The sequence below is a fragment of the Gorilla gorilla genome, chromosome 20 (genome assembly GCF_029281585.2).
Source record: "Gorilla gorilla gorilla isolate KB3781 chromosome 20, NHGRI_mGorGor1-v2.1_pri, whole genome shotgun sequence".
Lineage (NCBI taxonomy): Eukaryota > Metazoa > Chordata > Mammalia > Primates > Hominidae > Gorilla > Gorilla gorilla.
In genome coordinates this window covers 7,875,574-7,894,698 of record NC_073244.2, presented here as the reverse complement: position 1 = coordinate 7,894,698, position 19,125 = coordinate 7,875,574, and the positions used below count along the sequence as shown (strand labels likewise).

Sequence of the window (19,125 nt, the reverse complement as noted above, 5' to 3'; positions counted from 1 at the left end):
GTATCCTGCCCGCTTCTCTCGGGCTCATGCCCAGCTGTGTCCCACAGCGCCGAGAGGCCCGGAAGCAGGAGCAGGCCAACAACCCCTTCTACATCAAGAGCTCGCCGTCGCCACAGAAGGTGAGGCCCGTCCCCGGGTGCCTGTCCCTCAGCACCCTCTACCCTCACCACCCGAGCCCCGCGGCATCCATCTGAGTTTCGGGTTCCCTCAGGAAGATCCTGGGAATGGAGCTGGGGCCACACGGTGACTGTGCGGAGCCTTTGAGGAGCAGGCGCCTCCCTGTGGGCCCCATTCATTCGAGCCTCCAGCTGGGGGGCCCTGTTCCCTGCGCCTGGCAACCCAGCTGCTGTCCAGCCCTGACCCCACGGTCGTGGGCAACCTGCTGCCTCACTCTGGGCTTGAGGCTGCATTACTTTTCTCATTTGAGGAGAAAACAGAATATTCAGGTAGAAAAAGTGAACGAGGATTTGCTTCTCTCTGCTCATAGGCCTGTGAGGTCGCTCGTGTGACAAGCTTTCCAGTCCTCACTGTCTTTAAGAGTCGGGTCCTCGGGATGCGTTCGCTCACGGCGCTCCTCGCGGCCCAGGGCTCTGGCAGGACCCCAGCTCCTTAGGATGTTGGGGCCGCGTCGCGCTCCCTGCATCCCCGAGGCTTGTCCTGCACGTGTGTCACCCCTCGGTGCACCGGTAATGCCTGGGTGTTGCCTTTGCAGCGGTACCAGGACACCCCGGGCGTGGAGCACATTCCTGTGGTGCAGATTGACCTCTCCGTCCCCTTGAAGGTTCCAGGCAAGTGTCTCCGGTGTGTCGGCGCCGCATTTGTCACATGGGCCGTGGGATGCTCCCGCTGCCCTCCCTGTGAGCCCCTGGGGCGCGGTGCTGAGTGCCTGCCCGCTGCCGGCCCGCAGGGCTGCCCATGTCGGATCAGTATGTGAAGCTGGAGGAGGAGCGGCGGCACCGGCAGAAGCTGGAGAAGGACAAGAGGAGGAAAAAGAGGAAGGAGAAGGAGAAGAAGGGCAAGCGCCGCCACAGCTCGCTGCCCACGGAGAGCGACGAGGACATCGCCCCTGCCCAGCAGGTGGACATCGTCACAGAGGAGATGCCTGAGGTCAGCCTCGCTGGAGGGCCCGGTCCTAGGATGTCTTATCTTTCCGCATGTGTGTGTCCTGGGGCCATGCACAGTGGCCTATCCCCATGGTCTTCCTTGGTGGCTGGGATGAGGCCCCACCCCAGAGAGCATAGGAGGAGAGGCCTCTCTGTCCTCGAGCACACGTCCCGACGCACCGCCCCGGGGCCAGCAGCTTCAGAGGCAGATGCAGGTTGGCTGCGTCCTGGGGCCCAGCCGCCCCCAGTGCCTAGACGCTGAGCGGAGCCTCTGGTGGAGCCACGTCACTGCCCACCTGTGCGTGTGGCCCGCATGGGCGTGGCCGTGGTTGTCTCAGGCAGTCCCACTGCATCCCAGATAGATGGCGTTCCACCAGGCCACAAGGGCGGGTTCCAGTGATGGGGTTCCTCTCTTCCTGTCAGAACGCTCTGCCCAGCGACGAGGATGACAAAGACCCCAACGACCCCTACAGGGCTCTGGATATTGACCTGGATAAGTGAGTCCACATGGGTTCAGGGTGAGGGTGGAGGCCACATGTGGTTGCTTCCATTCCTCTCGTCCTCCCGTCCAGGTGGGGCCAGGCTCTGCAGGGTGGGCAGGCTGGGGTGGGGTGTGGGCGGGGCCGGGCTCTGCAGGGTGGGCAGGCTGGGGTGGGGTGCGGGCGGGCCTTCCCCAGACCACGTCCTCACTGCACTGCTCTTGGCTGGCCCTCCCAACCAAGACTCTTAAGTGTGGGCTCTGAAGTCTCCAGGCCTGGGGTGCTCAGGAGGTCTCCATCCCTTGACAGGGCAGGATGTGGCCACCACAGACCCTCCCATGAGAGCCTCCAGCAGGCTGTGTTGAGTAGATCTGTGTTGGGCCATGGCTGGGGCCAGGGGCTGGAGGAGCAGGTCCCGCACTGCCACATGCTTGGACACGGCATGTACTGAGTGGTCCTGGGGGGTGGCCAGTGGTGCTGATGTGTGGCCCGGTCATTCCTCCTCCAGGCCCTTAGCAGACAGCGAGAAACTGCCTATTCAGAAACACAGAAACACCGAGACCTCAAAATCCCCCGAGAAGGACGTTCCCATGGTAGAAAAGAAGAGCAAGAAACCCAAGAAGAAAGAGAAAAAGCACAAAGAGAAAGAGAGAGACAAGGAGAAGAGGAAAGAGAAGGAGAAGAAGGTAAGGCTAGTGCCCAGGGCGGCGGCCTTCTCCATTCCCCTCCCTTGCCGTGAACTCCCAGGAGACAGCGGTGAGCTCAGGGGAAATGGCTGTGAGTCTGAGTCAGGCAGCGAGTGCCAGCCGCCTCGCCCTGTGCCCCCGCGGAGTGAGGACGCGTGGCTTCTGAGGGGGGCTGACTGTGCACTTGTGTCAGGGGAGACTGAGGAGGACCCAACGATCCCATGGGTGAGCCGTGTCCTCACCTGTGTTGGGGGGACATGGTCAGAGCTCGGCGTGGTCCAGACGCCACCCTCACGTGCAGCTCCAGAACCGTTTCTGCAGTGTCTGTGTGCAGATTTTCACATAGAGAAAGAAATGGGTTTTTCAAAGGAGCGCGTGTTTGCCGGGCCTGGGAGCCTGTCCACACCCACGTCAGGTGGTCCAGGCAGACATAAGACATATGGGCCGCCATGGGCCTTCTGACTACTTGAATGGCACACACCCACCCACAGATTTGTCCCCGGCCCTCTTCTGGCAGCGAAAGCCAGAACCAGCAGGGCTGGCTGAGGACATCGCCATCAGCTCCGGGATTCCCAGGCTCTGCAAGGCCCAGCTAGTCCAGGACCCTGGGGGCAGCGAGGGCAGCTGGGGCCTCCTTGGCCCTGCTGTCCCCGGCCCCTCTTCCCAGGACCATGCACTGTGTTTGCTGACAGCCTGTCTTGTGGTTTCAGGCTGAGGACCTGGACTTCTGGCTGTCTACCACCCCACCGCCTGCCCCCGCCCCCGCCCCCGTTCCATCCACGGTAAGAGACTGGCAGCTGGCCAGTGCCAGCCTCGGTGTCTGCAGAGGTCATACCTGGCACTCAGGGAAGAGCCCTGGGTCTCCTGAGGCCCTGTGCTCTCGCGGTCAGCACCGTGCACCTGTGGGACCCAGCACTGAGTGGAGCCGGGGTCACGCTCCCGGGTCCCAGTGGGCCAAGCAGGGGCCAGGGGAAGGGGAGGACAGCCAGGGCCTCTGTGACCACAGGCTCCCTGTCACTCGGAGGGCACCGTGGCCTCTCAGGCAGGCGTGAGGGCGAGCTGAGGGTGTGTGGCATGGAGGCTGTCTGGGGTGCAGTGGAGTGGGGCCCCTCATTGCCCAGCATGAGCCCCAAGCCCTGGCTCCCTGCAGGGGGAGCTCAGTGTGAACACTGTCACTACCCCTAAGGACGAGTGTGAGGACGCCAAGACGGAGGCGCAGGGCGAGGAGGACGACGCCGAGGGGCAAGACCAGGACAAGGTGAGGCTGTCCCTCCCCCAGGGGCTGTGGAGGGCTGCATGAGCCCCAGCACCCCAACGTGGGGCCGGACACAGCTTCCGCCACCCAGGTCCCAGGGCAGCCCTGCTCTCGCATTTGTGTTGGCGTTCTCACGGGCCTTTTGTTGTGGTTGTGGTTGTGGTCTTTTGTTTTTTTAATAACCTTCTTATTCACACATGGTTCATAAGTCTCACAGAGTTTATTCATTTGAAGTATGTATACAGTGGTTTTCTGTATATTCACAGAGTTGTGCAACCATCATCACCTCTGTCTAGTTCCAGAACTTTCCATGACCCCTAAAGAAGCTCCATTCCCACCAGCTGTTACTTCTCACTCCCTTCCCTGCCCTGGCACCCATGCATCCCCTTCCTGTCTCTGTGGATCAGTGTGTCCTGGACATTTCATAGAAATGGGGTCATACACTGTGTGGTCTTTTGTGTGTGGCGTCTCACTGAGTGTGATGTCCTCAAGGTGCATCCACACTATGGCTTGGGTCAGAGCCTGGTTCCTGTTCATGGCCGGGTCATGCTCCAGTGCGTGGACAGGTCACCCTCTGCTGACCCTGTTCCTCAGCGGATGGGCCACACTGTGCCGACCCACTCATCTGTTGATAGCCACTTGGGCCGCTTCCCTTTTGTGGTGACACAGTGTGCTGCCTTGAACATTCGCGCAGTGCGCGTGGATGTGTGTGTTCCCTCTCGGATGTGCACGTGGGCGTGGGGTTGCTGCGTCAAGTGTGGTGTCCTCACTGGTTTGCCCTGCATGGCTCCCTGGTCGGTGGGGACTGTTCCCTGGGCCGCTTTGGCGCTTGCCGCCAACCAGAGACGGCCCCAGCCTCCGCTGGGCCGGGTCTGGCCTGAGCTTGTCCCGGTAGGCCTGAGGCGTGGCTGGTCCTGCCATCCCACCCAGGCACGTGGGACCCTCAGCCTGAGCAGCCCGGCCTGTGATCCTGACCTCACACTGTGATGGGGGCGTGCTGGAGCAGCCTGGGCACTGAACCCGACCCTCCTCTTGCTCCAGAAATCTCCCAAGCCTAAGAAGAAGAAGCACAGGAAGGAGAAGGAGGAGCGGACCAAAGGCAAGAAGAAGTCCAAGAAGCAGCCTCCAGGCAGCGAGGAGGCGGCGGGGGAGCCGGTGCAGAATGGCGCGCCAGAGGAGGAGCAGCTCCCGGTGAGGGGTACTTCAGCGCCCCCGCCCCGCGCCAGGGTTCCTGGCGGGCTGCGGGCTGCTCCCCACTCCTGCAGCCTCCATGCGGGAGAGAACTGAGCAGATTCGAGAAGAAGCTGAGCCTGGCCGGGGCAGGGGACTGGCCCTGGCCCGCAGCCCCACATTAGGCACCCTCGTGGTGGGCTGTGTGGTCCTGGGAGCCGGGGATCCCTCATCGGCTCCTTTGAAGCCCCTTGCCCCAAGCATTCTTGGAGTTGTGGCATTCGACCTGGGGTATTGGGCCGTACTGGAGTCTTCGTTGAGACGGAGCTCGGGGCCCCCAAGGCTGATGCGCCTTTTCTATTTCCAGCCTGAGTCCAGCTACTCCCTCCTCGCTGAAAATTCCTATGTTAAAATGGTGAGTGGCAGCCGCTCCCGGGGGCAGGGTGGGCCAGCCCACACTCTTTGGCATGGGATCGCGCGGAACCCGGGCAGCCCCCACAGCTCCCGGATGTTGGTATACCCAGGGCCTGTGATCCCTGGCAGGGGCGTTGCTTGGGCAGCACCTCTGGCTTGGGGTAAGGTTGGAGACATGCCCTGAGACTTGGACTGGCAGGAGGGTCCCCGCCATGCACTCAAACAGCAGCCACAGGAGGCGCTCGGGCTGCGGCTAGGGGGCGCCCCTCTCCGTGCCTTCCTGTGCCTGTGGGACCCCTGCTGCCTCTGTGGTCACTAAGAGACAGGTGGCTGTGCCTGTTCCCTGTGGTGGGCCCGCCTGCCCTGCTAACACTGGCCATGCCCTGCAGACCTGTGACATCCGGGGCAGTCTGCAGGAGGACAGCCAGGTCACCGTGGCCATCGTGCTGGAGAACAGGAGCAGCAGCATCCTCAAGGGCATGGAGCTCAGCGTGCTGGACTCACTCAATGCCAGGATGGCCCGGCCGCAGGGCTCCTCTGTCCACGATGGCGTCCCCGTGCCTTTCCAGCTGCCCCCAGGTGAGCCCTGCCCCACTCACGGCCTCTCCTGGGGACTGTGGGAGCGCAGTGGCAGCTGGTGACTGCCCGGATCTGCTGGTTCTTGTTGCTTCCTCCCCATGTCCCCTTTGTCCCCAGGCTGCACCTCAGTACCTCCTGAGTGTCGGGGTCTCGCCACAGCTCTCTGAGAAGCGCGATGGCCTCGGGTGGACCTGGCTAGAGTCCCCAGGGTTGGGCTGGGGGCTGGATTCTGGGGCCTTCTTGGGTTCCACGGTTCCAGTGGCCAAGTCTGCCCTCTGAAACAGGGATGGGACCAAGTCCAGGCCAAATTAGGGACACCAGTAGCCTCTTGTTTCTGCTCCTGTCCCCTGGTGCTCCCTTGGGGGCTGAGCTCAGTTTCCTAATCAGCCACAGAGGACTTGGGACTGAGGACAGACCTGGAGGCCCCATCCATGCTGAGCCCCCACTGCGTCTCAGGCCCCACTCCCTCTCGCCCCCGCCAGGCGTCTCCAACGAAGCCCAGTATGTGTTTACCATCCAGAGCATCGTCATGGCGCAGAAGCTCAAGGGGACCCTGTCCTTCATTGCCAAGGTATGCAAGGCTCCACTTGGCGTTGAGGAGCCGACTCTGCAGGCAGGGGCTCCTCCTGCCCCATCGCAGTGGGTGTCCAGGTGTCCCTAGGGGAAGTGGGCCACCTGCCTGGGGAGCCCTGAGCCCTGAGCTGGGCCCGACTCCCCACTCAACTGCACCACCTTCGCTCCACCGCAGAATGACGAGGGTGCGACCCACGAGAAGCTGGACTTCAGGCTGCACTTCAGTTGCAGCTCCTACTTGATCACCACTCCCTGCTACAGGTGGGGCCCAGGCCCACTCCCCTGTGTCCCCGAACCCCCTCCGCCTCCCCTCTACCTTGCAGACACCTGTGCCCCGGGGACTGAGGCTTCTGGGCAGGACTTTAGAGACGGATTTGGAGGCGCTGGCTCGTGACTGGTGCAGGTCAGGCTGCCTGGTGTCTGCGCCAGCCGGGGCCATGTAGTTGAAGCCACAGGCCAGGCAGCGTCACCCATAGAGGTCCAGGCTCCTGGAAGTCCTGAAGGCTGGAGGGGTGAGACCAAGGAGCCAGCAGGGCGGGCTCCTCCTGAAGCCTCTCCTCGGCACGGCTTGGCGTGTAGCACCCCCTGCCCCCTGAGTCCTCACAGGCCGTCCTCTGCGTGCCTGCATCCTAGCCTATTCCCCCAGTCCCTTCCTACAGGACATCTGTCCTTGTCGGAGGAGGGCCCATCCCATGGCTTCAGGCACCTCTGTGACCTCTTTAAAGACAAGTCATTGTCAGTTTCTGGGTGTGACGGCTTCCGCACATGAAAATGAGCCACACCTTCCAGGACCCCCAAGACCTCCCGGCCCAGACACACAGGAGGGTGTCCAGGCGCAGCGTGTGTGGCAGGTTTTGTTGGCCTCTGTGCCAGGAAGCCTGAGGAGCCCGGCCCCACCGCAGTCAGCCTCCCTGTCCCTCCCACAGTGACGCCTTTGCTAAGTTGCTGGAGTCTGGGGATTTGAGCATGAGCTCAGTCAAAGTCGATGGCATTCGGATGTCCTTCCAGAATCTTTTGGCGAAGATCTGTTTTCACCACCATTTTTCCGGTAAGGAGAGTGAGGGGCTGATGGATTGCACGGGGCTTTCACGCATGCGGCAGCTGTCCCTTCCTGTTGGAGCCGGGCCTGTGGCTCTCCCACCCAAACTCACACCCTTTGGGATCCCGGGTGGCTGGTGGCCCCGAGGCCTGGGAGCTGGTGCGGGGGCTGCATTCCCCACACCCCAGGCCTCCCAGGGCCACACCCTGCTCCTACAGGCCTCCTGAAGCTGTGGCCAAGGGCAGCCCAGGAAGGTGGCCCCTGCTCTGGGGGTGGGGCTGCAGCCATGCAATGTCCGGGAAGCCTAACACTGCCCGCTCTGTTGCAGTTGTGGAGCGAGTGGACTCCTGCGCCTCCATGTACAGCCGCTCCATCCAGGGCCACCATGTCTGCCTCCTGGTGAAAAAGGTGAGCCTCGGGCTGCTGTGCACACCCTGGCTCCTGCCGCCTCTCCTGGGGTCATGCCCAGGCCTTCATCCCCAGAGGCGAGCTTTGGGACTTGGAGGGCTCAAGGACAGTGATGGCAGCACTGCTGCCATGAGCCCCTCACCTGTGCCAGCCCCACTCAGCAGCACAGACTCTCCCTCAGCAAGACAGGGCTTCTGCCTCCTGCTGCGCTGCTCACCGCAGGCTGACACATGGCTCCAGGGGCCCCACTCCCACTGCACTCCTGCCCCCCACCCCACCCCTGTGCACAAGGCAGCCAAGGCCCTGGGGTCGGACTCTCCACCTCTCACTGCTGCGCTTCTAGAATGACTCCTCGCTCCCTCCGCTCCGGGCCTCCCTCTCCTGAGTACTGCAGGGTGGTTGTCTTCGCAGTGTGTCGACTGCCAAACGCAGTGTGTGAATATTTTGTTGAGGGCTTTTGTGCCTGTATATGAGGAGTTGGGTCTTTTCTTTTCTGGTGCCTTCTTTGGTTTTGTCATCCAGTGGCTTCATCAGATGTGCAGGAGAGTGTGTCCTCTCTGTTTTGGGGCAGACTGTGTGATGAGTGGCATTTCTTCCTTAGAAAGAAATGTGTATACAGAATTCACCAGAAAACCATCGGGCCTGGGGAGTTCCTTTTCTGCAGGCTTTTAGCTACAAACTCAGTTTTTTGTTTTAACAGTTGTAGGAATCCCCAAGTTACCGTTCATCTTGGGTGAGTTTGGTAGTTTTGTACTTTTCAAAGAATTAGCGCAAGGAATCATCAGTCACTGAGTTGACGCGTGGTGGTGCGTGCCGTATTCGCGCTGCTCCTTGTGATGATACCGGGTCACTTTCCGTTCTGATGGTCACGGTTTGTGTCTCTTTTTTCCTGGTTCTCCTGGGTAGAGGTTTATCCATTTTATTGCACTTTTCTTTTTTTTTTTTTTTTGAGATGGAGTCTCGCTCTGTCGCCCAGGCTGGACTGCAGTGGCGCGGTCTCGGCTCACTGCAAGCTCCGCCTCCCGGGCTCATGCCATTCTGCCTCAGCCTCCGCAGTAGCTGGGAATACAGGCGCCCGCCACCATGTCCGGCTAATTTTTTGTATTTTTAGTAGAGACAGGGTTTCACCATGTTAGCCAGGATGGTCTCAATCTTCTGACCTCGTGATCTGTCTGCCTTGGCCTCCCAAAGTGCTGGGATTACAGGTGTGAGCCACTGCGTCCGGCCTGTCATTGCTGTTCTTTTCATTCCTAATGTTCAGTTTTCTCCTGATTCACTGCCTCCCATGAAACACTCACTCCCCGTTGCCTCCCCAGCCCCTGGCACCATATATTCTACTTTGTGTCTCTGTGAATCTGATGGCTCTAGGGACCTCCTAGGAGTGGAACCACACGGAATGTATCCTTCTGTGTCTGGCTGCTCTTATTAGCCTCATGTCCTTAAGGTGCATCCACATTGCAGCCTCTGTCAGGATTCCCTTCCTTTTCACAGCAGAATCATATTTTGTTGTGCGGATGGACCATGCTGTGTGTCCACTCATCCATCGCTGCTCCCACCTTCTGGCTGTTGTGAATTGTGCTGCTATCAACATTGTTGTTAAACAAATAACTGTTGGAGTCCCTGCCTTCAGTACTTTTGTTTTTTTTTATTTTTTTGTTTTTGTATTTGTTTTGGAAACAGAGTCTTGTTCTGTTACCCAGGCTAGAGTACAGTGGAGCCAAGGGCTCACCACAACCTCCGCCTCCCAGGTTCAAGCAGTTCTCCTGCCTCAGCCTCCTCAGTAGCTGGGATTACAGGCACATGCCACCTCACCCCACTAATTTTTGTATTTTTAGTAGAGATGGGGTTTTGCCAGGTTGGCCAGACTGATGTGGAACTCCTGACCTCGGGTGATCTGCCTGCCTCGGCCTCCCAAAGTGCTGGGATTGCAGGAGTGAGCCCATTTGTGTTGAATATACACCCGGGAGTGTGATTGCTGGGCCCTGTGGTAATGCCACGTTTGAGGTTTGGAGGAGCTGCCAGACTGTCTTCCCCAGTGCTGCACTTTGTTTCCCGCCTGCTGCCGTGCAGGAGGCCCCGTTTCTTCACCTGTCGTCATCGTGCTGACAGCAGCCATTCTTTTTGTTTGAGATGGAGTCTCGCTCTGTCGCCCAGGCTGGAGTGCAGTGGTGCGATCTCAGCTCACTGCAAGCTCCTCCCGGATTCAAGCGATTCTCCTGCCTCAGCCTCCTGAGTAGCTGGGATTACAGGTGCTGCCACCACCACGCCTGGATAATCTTTTTGTCTCTTTAGTAGAGACGGGGTTTCCGGGGTTTCACCATGTTGGTCAGGCTGGTCTCAAACTCCTGATCCGCCTGCCTCAGACTCCCAAAGTGCTGGTATTAGAGGCATGAGCCCCCGCGCCCAGCTGACAGCAGCCAGTCTGCTGGGCCTGAGGCGGCTGGAGCTGATCTGTTGCTGCTTTTTGGGTGCTGCACGCTTCCTCCCTGCCGAGACCAGCTTGGTCAGGGAGACCCTAACCCAGTGGTGCTAGAGGAATTAAAGACACTCACACAGAAATACAGAGGTGTGAAGTGGGAAATCAGGGGTCTCACAGTCTTCAGAGCTGAGAGCCCTGAACAGAGATTTACCCACATATTTATTAACAGCAAGCCAGTCATTAGCATTGTTTCTATAGATACTAAATTAACGAAAAGTATCCCCTACGGGAAACGAATGGATGGGCCGAATTAAAGGAAGAGGCTGGGCTAGTTACCTGCAGCAGGAGCAGGCCCTGAAGGCACAGCTCGCTCATGCTGTTGTTTGCGGCTTAAGAATGCCTTCAAGTGGCTTTCCACCCTGGGCCGGCCACACATTCCTTGCCCTCACTCCCGTCAACCCACAGCCTTCCAGCGTGGGCGTTAGGGCCATTATGAACATGCCACAGTGCTGCAGAGATTTTGTTTATGGCCAGTTTTGGGGGGCCTGCTCCCAACACCTCCCCAGCCTGGGCTGCTGCCCCTCACGCCCCAGAGGCCGTATTCAGATGGGTTCATGGCTGTTGCTCTCCTGCCAAGCTCACCACTCTGCCTCGTCCTAGCTGTTCTGCCATTGAGCCCACACAGGGAGGGTCTTATTTTTCAGGTCTGAAATTCCCACTGGGCCCTTCTTGTATCTTCCATGTCTTTGCTGATGCCCTGGTGATCTGTTGGAGCATTTTCCTAACAGCTACGTTAAAGCTTAGGCCAGCTGGGCACGGTGGTGTGTGACTGTGGTCCCAGCTACTTGGGAGGCTGAGGCAGGAGGATCGCTTGAGCCCTGGAGGTCGAGACCAGCCTGGGAACATGGCAAGACCCCAGGTCTACAAAAAATTTTAAAAATTAGCCAGTACTAAGAAATTAGTACAGTGAGCCTGTACTCCCTGCTACTTGGGAGGCTGGGGTGGGAGGATCTCTTGAGCCCAGGAGTCCAAGGCTACGGTGAGCCCTGATTGTGCCACTGCACTCTAGCCTGGGCAACAGAGTGAGATTCCAAAAAAAAAACAAAAACAAAAAAAACTTGTGTCAGAGAGTCCTAGTGTCCGTCCACCTTGGTACGCTGATGGCCTTGGTGTTGGGGTCTGCACGTTGGGGTCTTCGTGTTGGTTTCTGCCAATGGCCTTGGCGTTGGGGTCTTGGCGTTGGGGTCTGGGTGTTGGTGTCTTGGCATTGGGGTCTGGGCGTTGGTGTCTTGGCGTTGGGGTCTGGGTGTTGGCGTCTTGGAGTTGGTGCCTCGGCATTGGGGTCTGGGTGTTGGCGTCTTGGAGTTGGTGCCTCGGCATTGGGGTCTGGGTGTTGGCGTCTTGGTGTTGGTGCCTTGGCGTTGGGGTCTGGGTGTTGGCATCTCGGTGTTGCGGTCTCGGTGTTGGGGTCTGGGTGTTGGCATCTCGGTGTTGTGGTCTGGGTGTTGGGGTCTGGGTGTTGGTGTCTTGGCGTTGGGGTCTGGGTGTTGGCGTCTTGGAGTTGGGGTCTGGGTTTTGGCATCACGGTGTTGGAATCTCAGTGTTGGTGTCTCGGTGTTGCGGTCTCGGCGTTGGTGTCTCAGTGTTGGAGTCTGAGTGTTGGTGTCTTGGCGTTGAGGTCTGGGTGTTGGCGTCTTGGAGTTGGTGCCACGGCGTTGGGGTCTGGGTGTTGGTGTCTTGGTGTTGGTGTCTGCTCACGGCCTTGGTGTTGGGGTCTTGAGGCTGGGGTCTTGGCATTGGTGCTTCAGCATTAGGGTCTAGGTGTTACTGTCTTGGTGTTTGGTCTGCCGATGGCCTTGGCATTGGTGCCTTGGTGTTGGCATCTGGGTGATGTGATCTTGGCATTGGGGTCTACCGACAGCCTTGCCATTAGCGCCTTAGCACTGGTGTCTTGGTGTTGGTGCCTTAGCGCTGGGGTCTTGGCACTGGGGTCTGCCGAGGGCCTCTCTGTATGAGTGGATTCTCCTGGTCGTTTTCCGTGGAGTGCTGTGAGCCTCTGGGCCTTGTTCCATCCTGTGGAGGACGTGGGTGGTCAGGTCCCAGCTGCAAGTCCCCCCTGCCTTCTGGGGACTGTGGCCCCAAGCGCACCACCACCTGCCCAGCCTCTCCTGTCAGTGCTGCCTCTTGTCCCTGGCCTTGGGACCCGGCAGCGGCCTCTGGACTCAGTGCCTTCGGTTGCTCTTTGGAACGGGATCCGCAGCATGGGGTGAGCCTAGCAGATCGTGAGCAGCTTCACGGGGTGGCTTTCCCTGCGTACCTCCTTCTCTGGGGGCTCTGGTTACCCCACTCCGCTGGCTTCTTCCACAGTCACTTCTGGGGCCCAGTGGCAGGAGGGCGGAAGGACAGACAGTGCTCAACTGTCTGCTAGCTCAGGAGCTCTTCGGATTCTGGTCTTCATCCCCGGCTGCCTCTGGCTGCCTCAGGGCCCTCAGGTGCCGGCTCCCACTTCTATGTAGGCTGGAGCCCCTCCCACGGGAGACCCAGGTGCCGTGGGCCGCTCCCTCACCTGAGCCCTTCCCATTTTTTTTTTAATAATTAGCAAATTCGCAAAATTAAAAGGACAACACATATAGCTGCGAGGCAATATTTGCACATAGTGGTTTTTTGTTTGTTTTTTAATTTTTTTGAGGTAGGATCTCACTCTTATCGCCCAGGTGGGTGTGCAGTGGTGCAAACACGGCTCACTGCAACTTCAACCTCCTGGGCTCAAGTGACCCTCCCGCCTCAGCCTCCCGCATAGCTGGGACCACAGGCATGAGCCACCCAGCCTGGCCTGCATGTACTTTTATTTATTTATTTTTGAGATGGAGTTTTGCTCTTGTTGCCCAGGCTGGAGTGTGGTGGAATGATCTCAACTCACATGCAACCTCCACCCCCTGGGTTCAAGAGAGTCTCCTGCTTCAGCCTCCCAAGTAGCTGGGATTACAGGTGTCCTGCCACCATGCCCGGCAAATTTTTTATTTTTATTCTATTTATTTATTTATTTTTATTTTTATTTTTTTTGAGACAGAGTCTCGCTGTGTCGCCCAGGCTGGAGTGCAGTGGCGCGATCTCGGCTCACTGCAAGGTCCACCTCCCAGGTTCACGCCATTCTCCTGCCTCAGGCTCCCAAGTAGCTGGGACTACAGGCACCCACCACCACACCTGGCTAATTTTTTGTATTTTTTAGTAGAGATGGGGTTTCACCACGTTAGCCAGGATGGTCTTGATCTCCTGACCTCGTGATCTGCCTGCCTCAGCCTCCTAAAGTGCTGGGATTACAGGCGTGAGCCACCACACCTGGCCATTTTTTGTATTTTTAGTAGAGACAGGGTTTCACCATGTTGACCAGGCTGGTTTTGAACTCCTGACCTCAGGTGATCCACCCACCTTGGCCTCCCAAAATGCTGGGATTACAGACTTGAGCCACCGTGCCTAGCCCCTGCACACACTTAAAAATATCCATCTTTTTCCTTACACAGGGTGAGAACTCTGTCTCAGTCGACGGGAAGTGCAGTGACTCCACGCTACTGAGCAACTTGTTAGAAGAGATGAAGGCGACGCTGGCCAAGTGTTGAGAGCTGCCTGCGAGCCCCGCACCACCCCGCGGAGCACGTACCCAGGGACCGCAGCCCTGACGTGTCTCGCCTCTCCTCAGTCGTGTGTACTGTACCCAAGCCTGAGTGTTAATTTAACTCCATGTTGTCCGCCGTGTAGACATCCGAGGTCATTTGTTGCGTTGAATTATCTGACCATCCTTTTTTACTGTGACTCTTCCCATTCTCTTTGGCAAGAAGTCCCCTTCTTGCCCCCAAACCAGCAAGGGACTCCCCCACCTGGGTCTGTGCCCTGCCCCGCGCTGGGGGCCGAGTCCTTGAATGTGGCTTCAGGGGCTCCTGTCCTGGGCCAGGGCCTGATGGGCACCACGTGAGGGGCACTTGGTGGACAGGGCGGGGCTGACGTGGCCTCCTCTGGGGTCGCCTGCTTTTGACCCAAAGGTCCTGACGGTTGCATCCGGGGGAGGGGAAGGAAGGGCCGCTGTCGCCAAGGTTTTCTCTCCCAGAACCCACAGTGGGAAAGCGGTCTTGCCAGGCGTTGTCCATTGTCAGTGTGCTCGTGGGCTGGTGGCTGGGTCTTGGGATCCCAGGCCACGCGCCAGCCAGGCTGTGGGCAGGGCGGGGCCAGGGACGCCAAAGAGAGGTTACAGTCAGAACCGTGGACGGGGTGGGATGAGGCCTCTCTGCCACCCGTCTTCCTGGTCAGCAGAAGTGCATCTCGGCTTGGGCTTGGGGTGGGAGTGTGTGGTCTGCATTCCCTGCTTGCCACTGTGCGCACCACGGTTTCCCCACATCCTTCCCAGCACCCTTAGGAAGGCCCGGGCAGGGCCTGGAAGCACCGGACCTGGGCTGTTCTGTGTTGAAGGAGTGTGCCCAGTGCCCTTGGGCAGGACCTGTGAGAGCCACCTCACAGGCAGAGCCCCCACCAGGCAGGGCAAGGAGACTCCGCTCACTCCCCACGGCCAGCGTGGGCACAGGACTGACCCTTCTTCAGAGATAATGACATTTTATCTTTTCCTTTTGACGAAAACTGTCACTTTAGCATGTAATCTATTACAGAATCCCATGCAGTGATTCCAGGATTTGAAATTGTATGATGTGTTACATAAGAATTTATTTGCTATCGACATTCCCGTATAAACAGAGAGACATATCACGCTGCTGTCATGATTTTGTGTCAAGATGATCCAATAAAGTTGTAAAACAGGCATTTCCACATGGGTCTTCTGCCTGGCCTGGGTCATGCGGCGCTGCAGGACTGGAGCCTCTGCACCTCAGCTCACGGGCCCTTGGGAGGGGGCCTCGGTCCCCAGCACCATCCAGGCCTGGGGCTCGGGCAGTCACAGGCCAGGGAATCCCCCACCCCGTGGTGGCCTCGGTCCCCAGCATCTCCACCCAAGGCCGTGCAGGGGAGCAGGTGCCTGCTTTCCCTCCCCTTCCCCAGGAGCCCCCGGGGCAGGGGCAGATCCAGAATTGAGAACTGCGGAAGAGCAGCCACCCCGCCCCTGGGTGAATTTGCCTCCTTTACACCAGCCTTACACCTTGAAGACGGGAGCCTCGAGCAAGGTGACGCTGGGTCAGTGAAGGGAAGCCCTGTCCACTCTAACCCAAGACGCAGCCATGGTGGCGGGCGTTGGGTGTCAGGGGGCTCAGAGCGGCACAGACGGGACCCCAGCCCCAGCCCACACCAGCGTCCTTTCTAGAAAACCATGCCTTGAAAGCACCTGCCGCGAGCCTCTTTGCCGTTACCTAAACACACTTGCCGGCCTCGAAAGAAGCATCCTTCACAGCCAGGACCCAGCGCCATCACTCCTGACACTGTCCCCAGCGGCCACTACCACATTCTCCCCCAACATGCGTGTGGCTCCCATGTCCCAGGGAGCCTGGGAGGCGCTTGGTGACCTTCCCACACGCCGTTCCTGACCTCAGCAAATGTGCCCGTGCACCCCTCCCGTGACGGGAGCCTGAGGCGGCCACAAGACAGTGTGTGGGACCCATGGTGGCAGCAACAGTGTGCTTGAGGATGTTCTCGCCGGTGTCCTGCAGCCACCCCAGTGCCGGAGCAAAGGGACGCTCGAGGAAGCAAGGAGACTGCCGGGCTGAGGTCGCCCGAGTGAGAATGGGACTTGGAGCTGCGCCCCTGCACAGACGGAACACGACTCCCTCCCTCCCGTGTGTCAGGCCCCGTCAGCCAGAGTCAGGCCGTCGTGGCCCTGACTCTGGCCATGACGCCACGCCTGTCACTGCCACAGATGAGACAGCCCATAGTTCCTGCCTTCCTTGGCTCGGGTCTGACGTAAGTGACTACAACACCTAAATGCAGTAGTGCTGGCCCTGGTCTCAGCCACACTGTGGCCTCGCTTTGGGTGGAAGAACCCAGGCGCTCTGTGGGCTTGTGTGAGCCTACCCATGTGCGCTCAGGTGGGCCACGGCCCCACACCTAGGAGTCCGGGGACACTCCCTGAGGCCCTGTGAGTGTGGCTCCGAGTCGGTCCCCCATGGCTGTGGACCCGAGGCCAGGACCTGCCCTGCTCTGTCTGGGACCTTTAGGCCTCCCCAGAAGCCCACCTCCAGCCCCTAGAGGCTTTCCCCTGCCCCGACAAGAACTCTTCTGCAAAGAGAAACATCAGGGACTTTAATCACATCCCACAGCTCTGCGGACCTGCCCAGGCGCTGATGCTGCGCACAGCCCACCCCCATTCCCTCCCTCCCGCCCTCCTGGCCCTGGCCAGCTCAGCTCTGTCCGGGGTTGGAGGGGGGGTCCTGAGGCAGCAGCAGCCCAGCTCCAGAGGGACAGGCAGGGGCTGTCCAGCTGAGTCTCCGCCCCCACGTTGCCCTGGGGCAGGCCCAGCTGCTGTCAATGCTGCTTGAGACACTCAGCAGCATCTTCCAAGGTCAGGTTGGCCAAGTGTGGGGGCTCCAGACACCTTAAGGCTGGCGATACCAGGCTGCGGGGAGACGAGGCTGCCTCAGCTCTCCATGTCCCCCACCCCCTGCCTCCCTCCCTGGGGGCCCCAGGCCTCTCCTCCCAGCTGGGACATGTGGTCCTATGTGTGGCCACATCCACGACACCCTCGTGCCTGGGATTTCAGAAGGGTGTGCAGGCCACAGCACGCTGGTGTTGGCTTAGGAGCACCCCTTCTCCCGAGGCCTCCCTTCTCTGGGTCACTCACAAGGCTGGGGTGGCTCTGTGTGTCCCAGGCCAGGAGAAGGCAGAGGAGCGTGGTTTGTTCATGAAACCACCACATGGGTGTGGTTGCAGAGGTGACATCCAGCAGGTGTCCCAGGTGTAGGGAGAGCCCCACCTGCAGTGCCCCCACTGATCTAGAGGACCCCCTAGCCCCCCTCCTCTCTCCCTTTACCCCCTCCCCCTGAAGTCCAGGTCAGGGCGGCCTTACCTCATGCTCGTGTCCTGTCTGAAAGGCAATGTGGGGCAGTCAGCCCCTCCATGGGGCACCCCTAACCATCGTAGGGAACCCTCCCAGGCTCTGACCACAGACCTGGGATGGGGTGGAACCAGACCCTATGGGGACCCTTTAGGAGAGATGCCCGCCTCCAGCTGAGGGTCGGAGACCTTTGAGGGAGAAAGGGACTGCAGCCGCCTCCTGCGCAGAGCTGGGTTGAGGTTCCACCTCCTCGGGAGCCCCTCTAGGACGTGGGAGTTGAGGGAGCCAGCCTGTGCCCCACACATACTCACCCACGAGGTGCTCACATACACACACTGCCTGTGTTGGTTTGAGGAGGGGACTTACTTGTGCCAGTTATTTCTACAAAGACAGTGGGTTTGGACTCAGGAGGCCGAGTGGCCGTGGCCAGTGTTCCCTCCCAGGCCCAGGTGAGCTTGCTGCCACCCAAAGACCCCACTCACACGTAGTTCAGGAGGCCCTGGACAGCCGACTTCCACTGCGCCGAGGACCTGTGGGACACACGCTTGGAAGTGGTGCGCCCCTGAACCCACGGCCCCGCCCTACCCCGATGACGGCCAGGTGGAAGGCGGGGAGCCCCCTCCAAGGAGAGCCTGGGACCCCAGGGACAGTAGGGCCCTGGCACGGGTGGGTGTGATGCCTGAGCCCTACTCGCAGTTATAGCCAAAGCAGGCGACGTGCGAGTCTGTGCAGTTGTTGCAGGAGATGGTCTCGTACTGGAAGATGCCTGAAACACACGAGAGCCGCCAGGGCTCCCCTCGGCCTCCAGGGCCCCGAGCTGCCACCGGCGCGCCCCTCAGCCTGGACAGAGCCTTGCTTACCACAGCGGTGCTGACAGTCGATGCGGCCTGTGGGAGGGCAGGACAGCGCCATCTTACCAGACCCAGCCTTGTCCCCAGTCCTGCCTCCTCCCAACCCTCCAAAGCCTCAGGGCCTGTCCCTCGGCACTGGGGCCCAGGCTCACCTGGTTTTCATGTATGTGTGTCCATGGCCCGGAGGGAAGGGGTCCCCAGGTTGACCCCCAGCGTGGGATGGAGCAAACTTCAGGGGAGGGCGGTGGCAACACTCCCAGCGCCTCTGGGGGCTACTTAGGGGAGGTACCCCCGGGGTGATGGCATTGATCCTTCAGGTGCTGGGCTGGGTCCCTCCCTGGAGAGCTGCCCTCCTCCCCAGCTGCCTGGTGCCAGGTGCCCTGTTCACATCCCTCCAGCCTCAGCCAAGCCCCGTGGGTCTCCGAGGCTCTGGGCAACACCTCCCTCCTCTGAAGCCTTATTTGCTCACTTTCGATGATGGCGTTCTGGATGAGGTGCACCTGCTCCCGGAAGATGTTTCGCAGCTCGTTGGGGAAATACCCTGAGGAGTCGAGGCAGGAGAAGGTCAGGCTCAGGCGGTGGGCGGGGTGTCCCGGGGTGGGGGGGCCCCGCCTCGGTTTCGCGCCCCTTACCGGGGAAGTACATCTTCCCCTGGTACAGCTGATCCATCATCTGGTACACTGCTGTCGCCACTTGGTCCAGCTTCTCCCGGGCTGCGGGCAGGAGGAGAAGCCAGGTGACCGGCCTGCCCCGGGGTCTCGCTGGGGGGTAGTGGGGACTGGGCTGGGCTCCGGCACTCACTGATCTCGGCGGGGATGGCCAGGTGCAGCTCCTTCATCGTGTCGTCGCTCCAGTCTGTGAGCAGCGCCCCTGACACGGGGATGTCGCCCACCCACCAGGACTTGAAGTTCACATGGTGGCGGTAGAAGGAGAACTTCTTGGAGAAGTTGCTGTGGCAGTGCAGACAGCCGTGGGCCAGCGCCGCCGTCAGGCACACCAGGCACAGCAGCAGGGCCATGCCCGTCCCGGCCCGCCGCCGGCCAACCAACGACGCTGCTCGCGCCACATCCTTCAGCCGCGCACCAACCAACGGCCCCCACTCGAGCGCTAGGCCGTGTCTCCTCCCCGGCCCGCCCCACCAGCGCAGGCCCCGCCCCCTCCCAGGCC

At 60.0% G+C, this 19,125-nt stretch overlaps 2 protein-coding genes across 4 annotated transcripts in view; one reads left to right on the top strand and one right to left on the bottom strand.

Annotated features, from left to right (window-relative positions):
- Positions 1 to 14,937, top strand: part of AP3D1 (adaptor related protein complex 3 subunit delta 1) — a 47,891-nt gene extending 32,954 nt beyond the window's left edge. For 2 of the 3 annotated variants that reach the window (XM_055371160.2, XM_055371159.2), the window contains exons 18-32: positions 48 to 119; positions 713 to 788; positions 908 to 1,107; positions 1,527 to 1,600; positions 2,091 to 2,268; positions 2,979 to 3,050; positions 3,455 to 3,526; positions 4,565 to 4,714; positions 5,061 to 5,108; positions 5,497 to 5,686; positions 6,169 to 6,257; positions 6,435 to 6,520; positions 7,186 to 7,307; positions 7,627 to 7,706; positions 13,647 to 14,937. In XM_055371160.2, the coding sequence (XP_055227135.1) occupies positions 48 to 119; positions 713 to 788; positions 908 to 1,107; positions 1,527 to 1,600; positions 2,091 to 2,268; positions 2,979 to 3,050; positions 3,455 to 3,526; positions 4,565 to 4,714; positions 5,061 to 5,108; positions 5,497 to 5,686; positions 6,169 to 6,257; positions 6,435 to 6,520; positions 7,186 to 7,307; positions 7,627 to 7,706; positions 13,647 to 13,742 (1,605 nt within the window). In that variant the 3' untranslated portion in view covers positions 13,743 to 14,937. The remainder of the gene's footprint in view (positions 1 to 47; positions 120 to 712; positions 789 to 907; positions 1,108 to 1,526; positions 1,601 to 2,090; positions 2,269 to 2,978; positions 3,051 to 3,454; positions 3,527 to 4,564; positions 4,715 to 5,060; positions 5,109 to 5,496; positions 5,687 to 6,168; positions 6,258 to 6,434; positions 6,521 to 7,185; positions 7,308 to 7,626; positions 7,707 to 13,646) is intronic. The other variant, XM_055371161.2, reaches the window with a different exon arrangement.
- Positions 14,938 to 16,411: 1,474 nt separating this feature from the next.
- IZUMO4 (IZUMO family member 4) lies at positions 16,412 to 19,069 on the bottom strand. The gene is made up of 10 exons (XM_055371165.2): positions 18,760 to 19,069; positions 18,591 to 18,671; positions 18,428 to 18,499; positions 17,968 to 17,994; positions 17,798 to 17,873; positions 17,590 to 17,637; positions 17,474 to 17,488; positions 17,120 to 17,137; positions 16,895 to 16,948; positions 16,412 to 16,669 (listed from the first exon to the last, which is right to left on the bottom strand). The coding sequence occupies exons 1-10, from the start codon at positions 18,974 to 18,976 to the stop codon at positions 16,579 to 16,581; spliced, it is 699 nt and encodes a 232-aa protein (XP_055227140.1). The 5' UTR covers positions 18,977 to 19,069; the 3' UTR covers positions 16,412 to 16,578.
- Positions 19,070 to 19,125: the final 56 nt, after the last annotated feature.

Coding starts and splice junctions, on each gene's coding strand:
- IZUMO4 (XM_055371165.2), bottom strand. CDS start 18,976: ATGGCCCTGCTGCTGTGCCTGGTGTGCCTGACGGCGGCGCTGGCCCAC. Junction 17,995..18,427: donor CCAGAACGCCATCATCGAAA/GTGAGCAAATAA, acceptor GCCCTCCCACAG/GCCGCATCGACTGTCAGCAC. Junction 17,638..17,797: donor TGCTTTGGCTATAACTGCGA/GTAGGGCTCAGG, acceptor TGTGTCCCACAG/GTCCTCGGCGCAGTGGAAGT.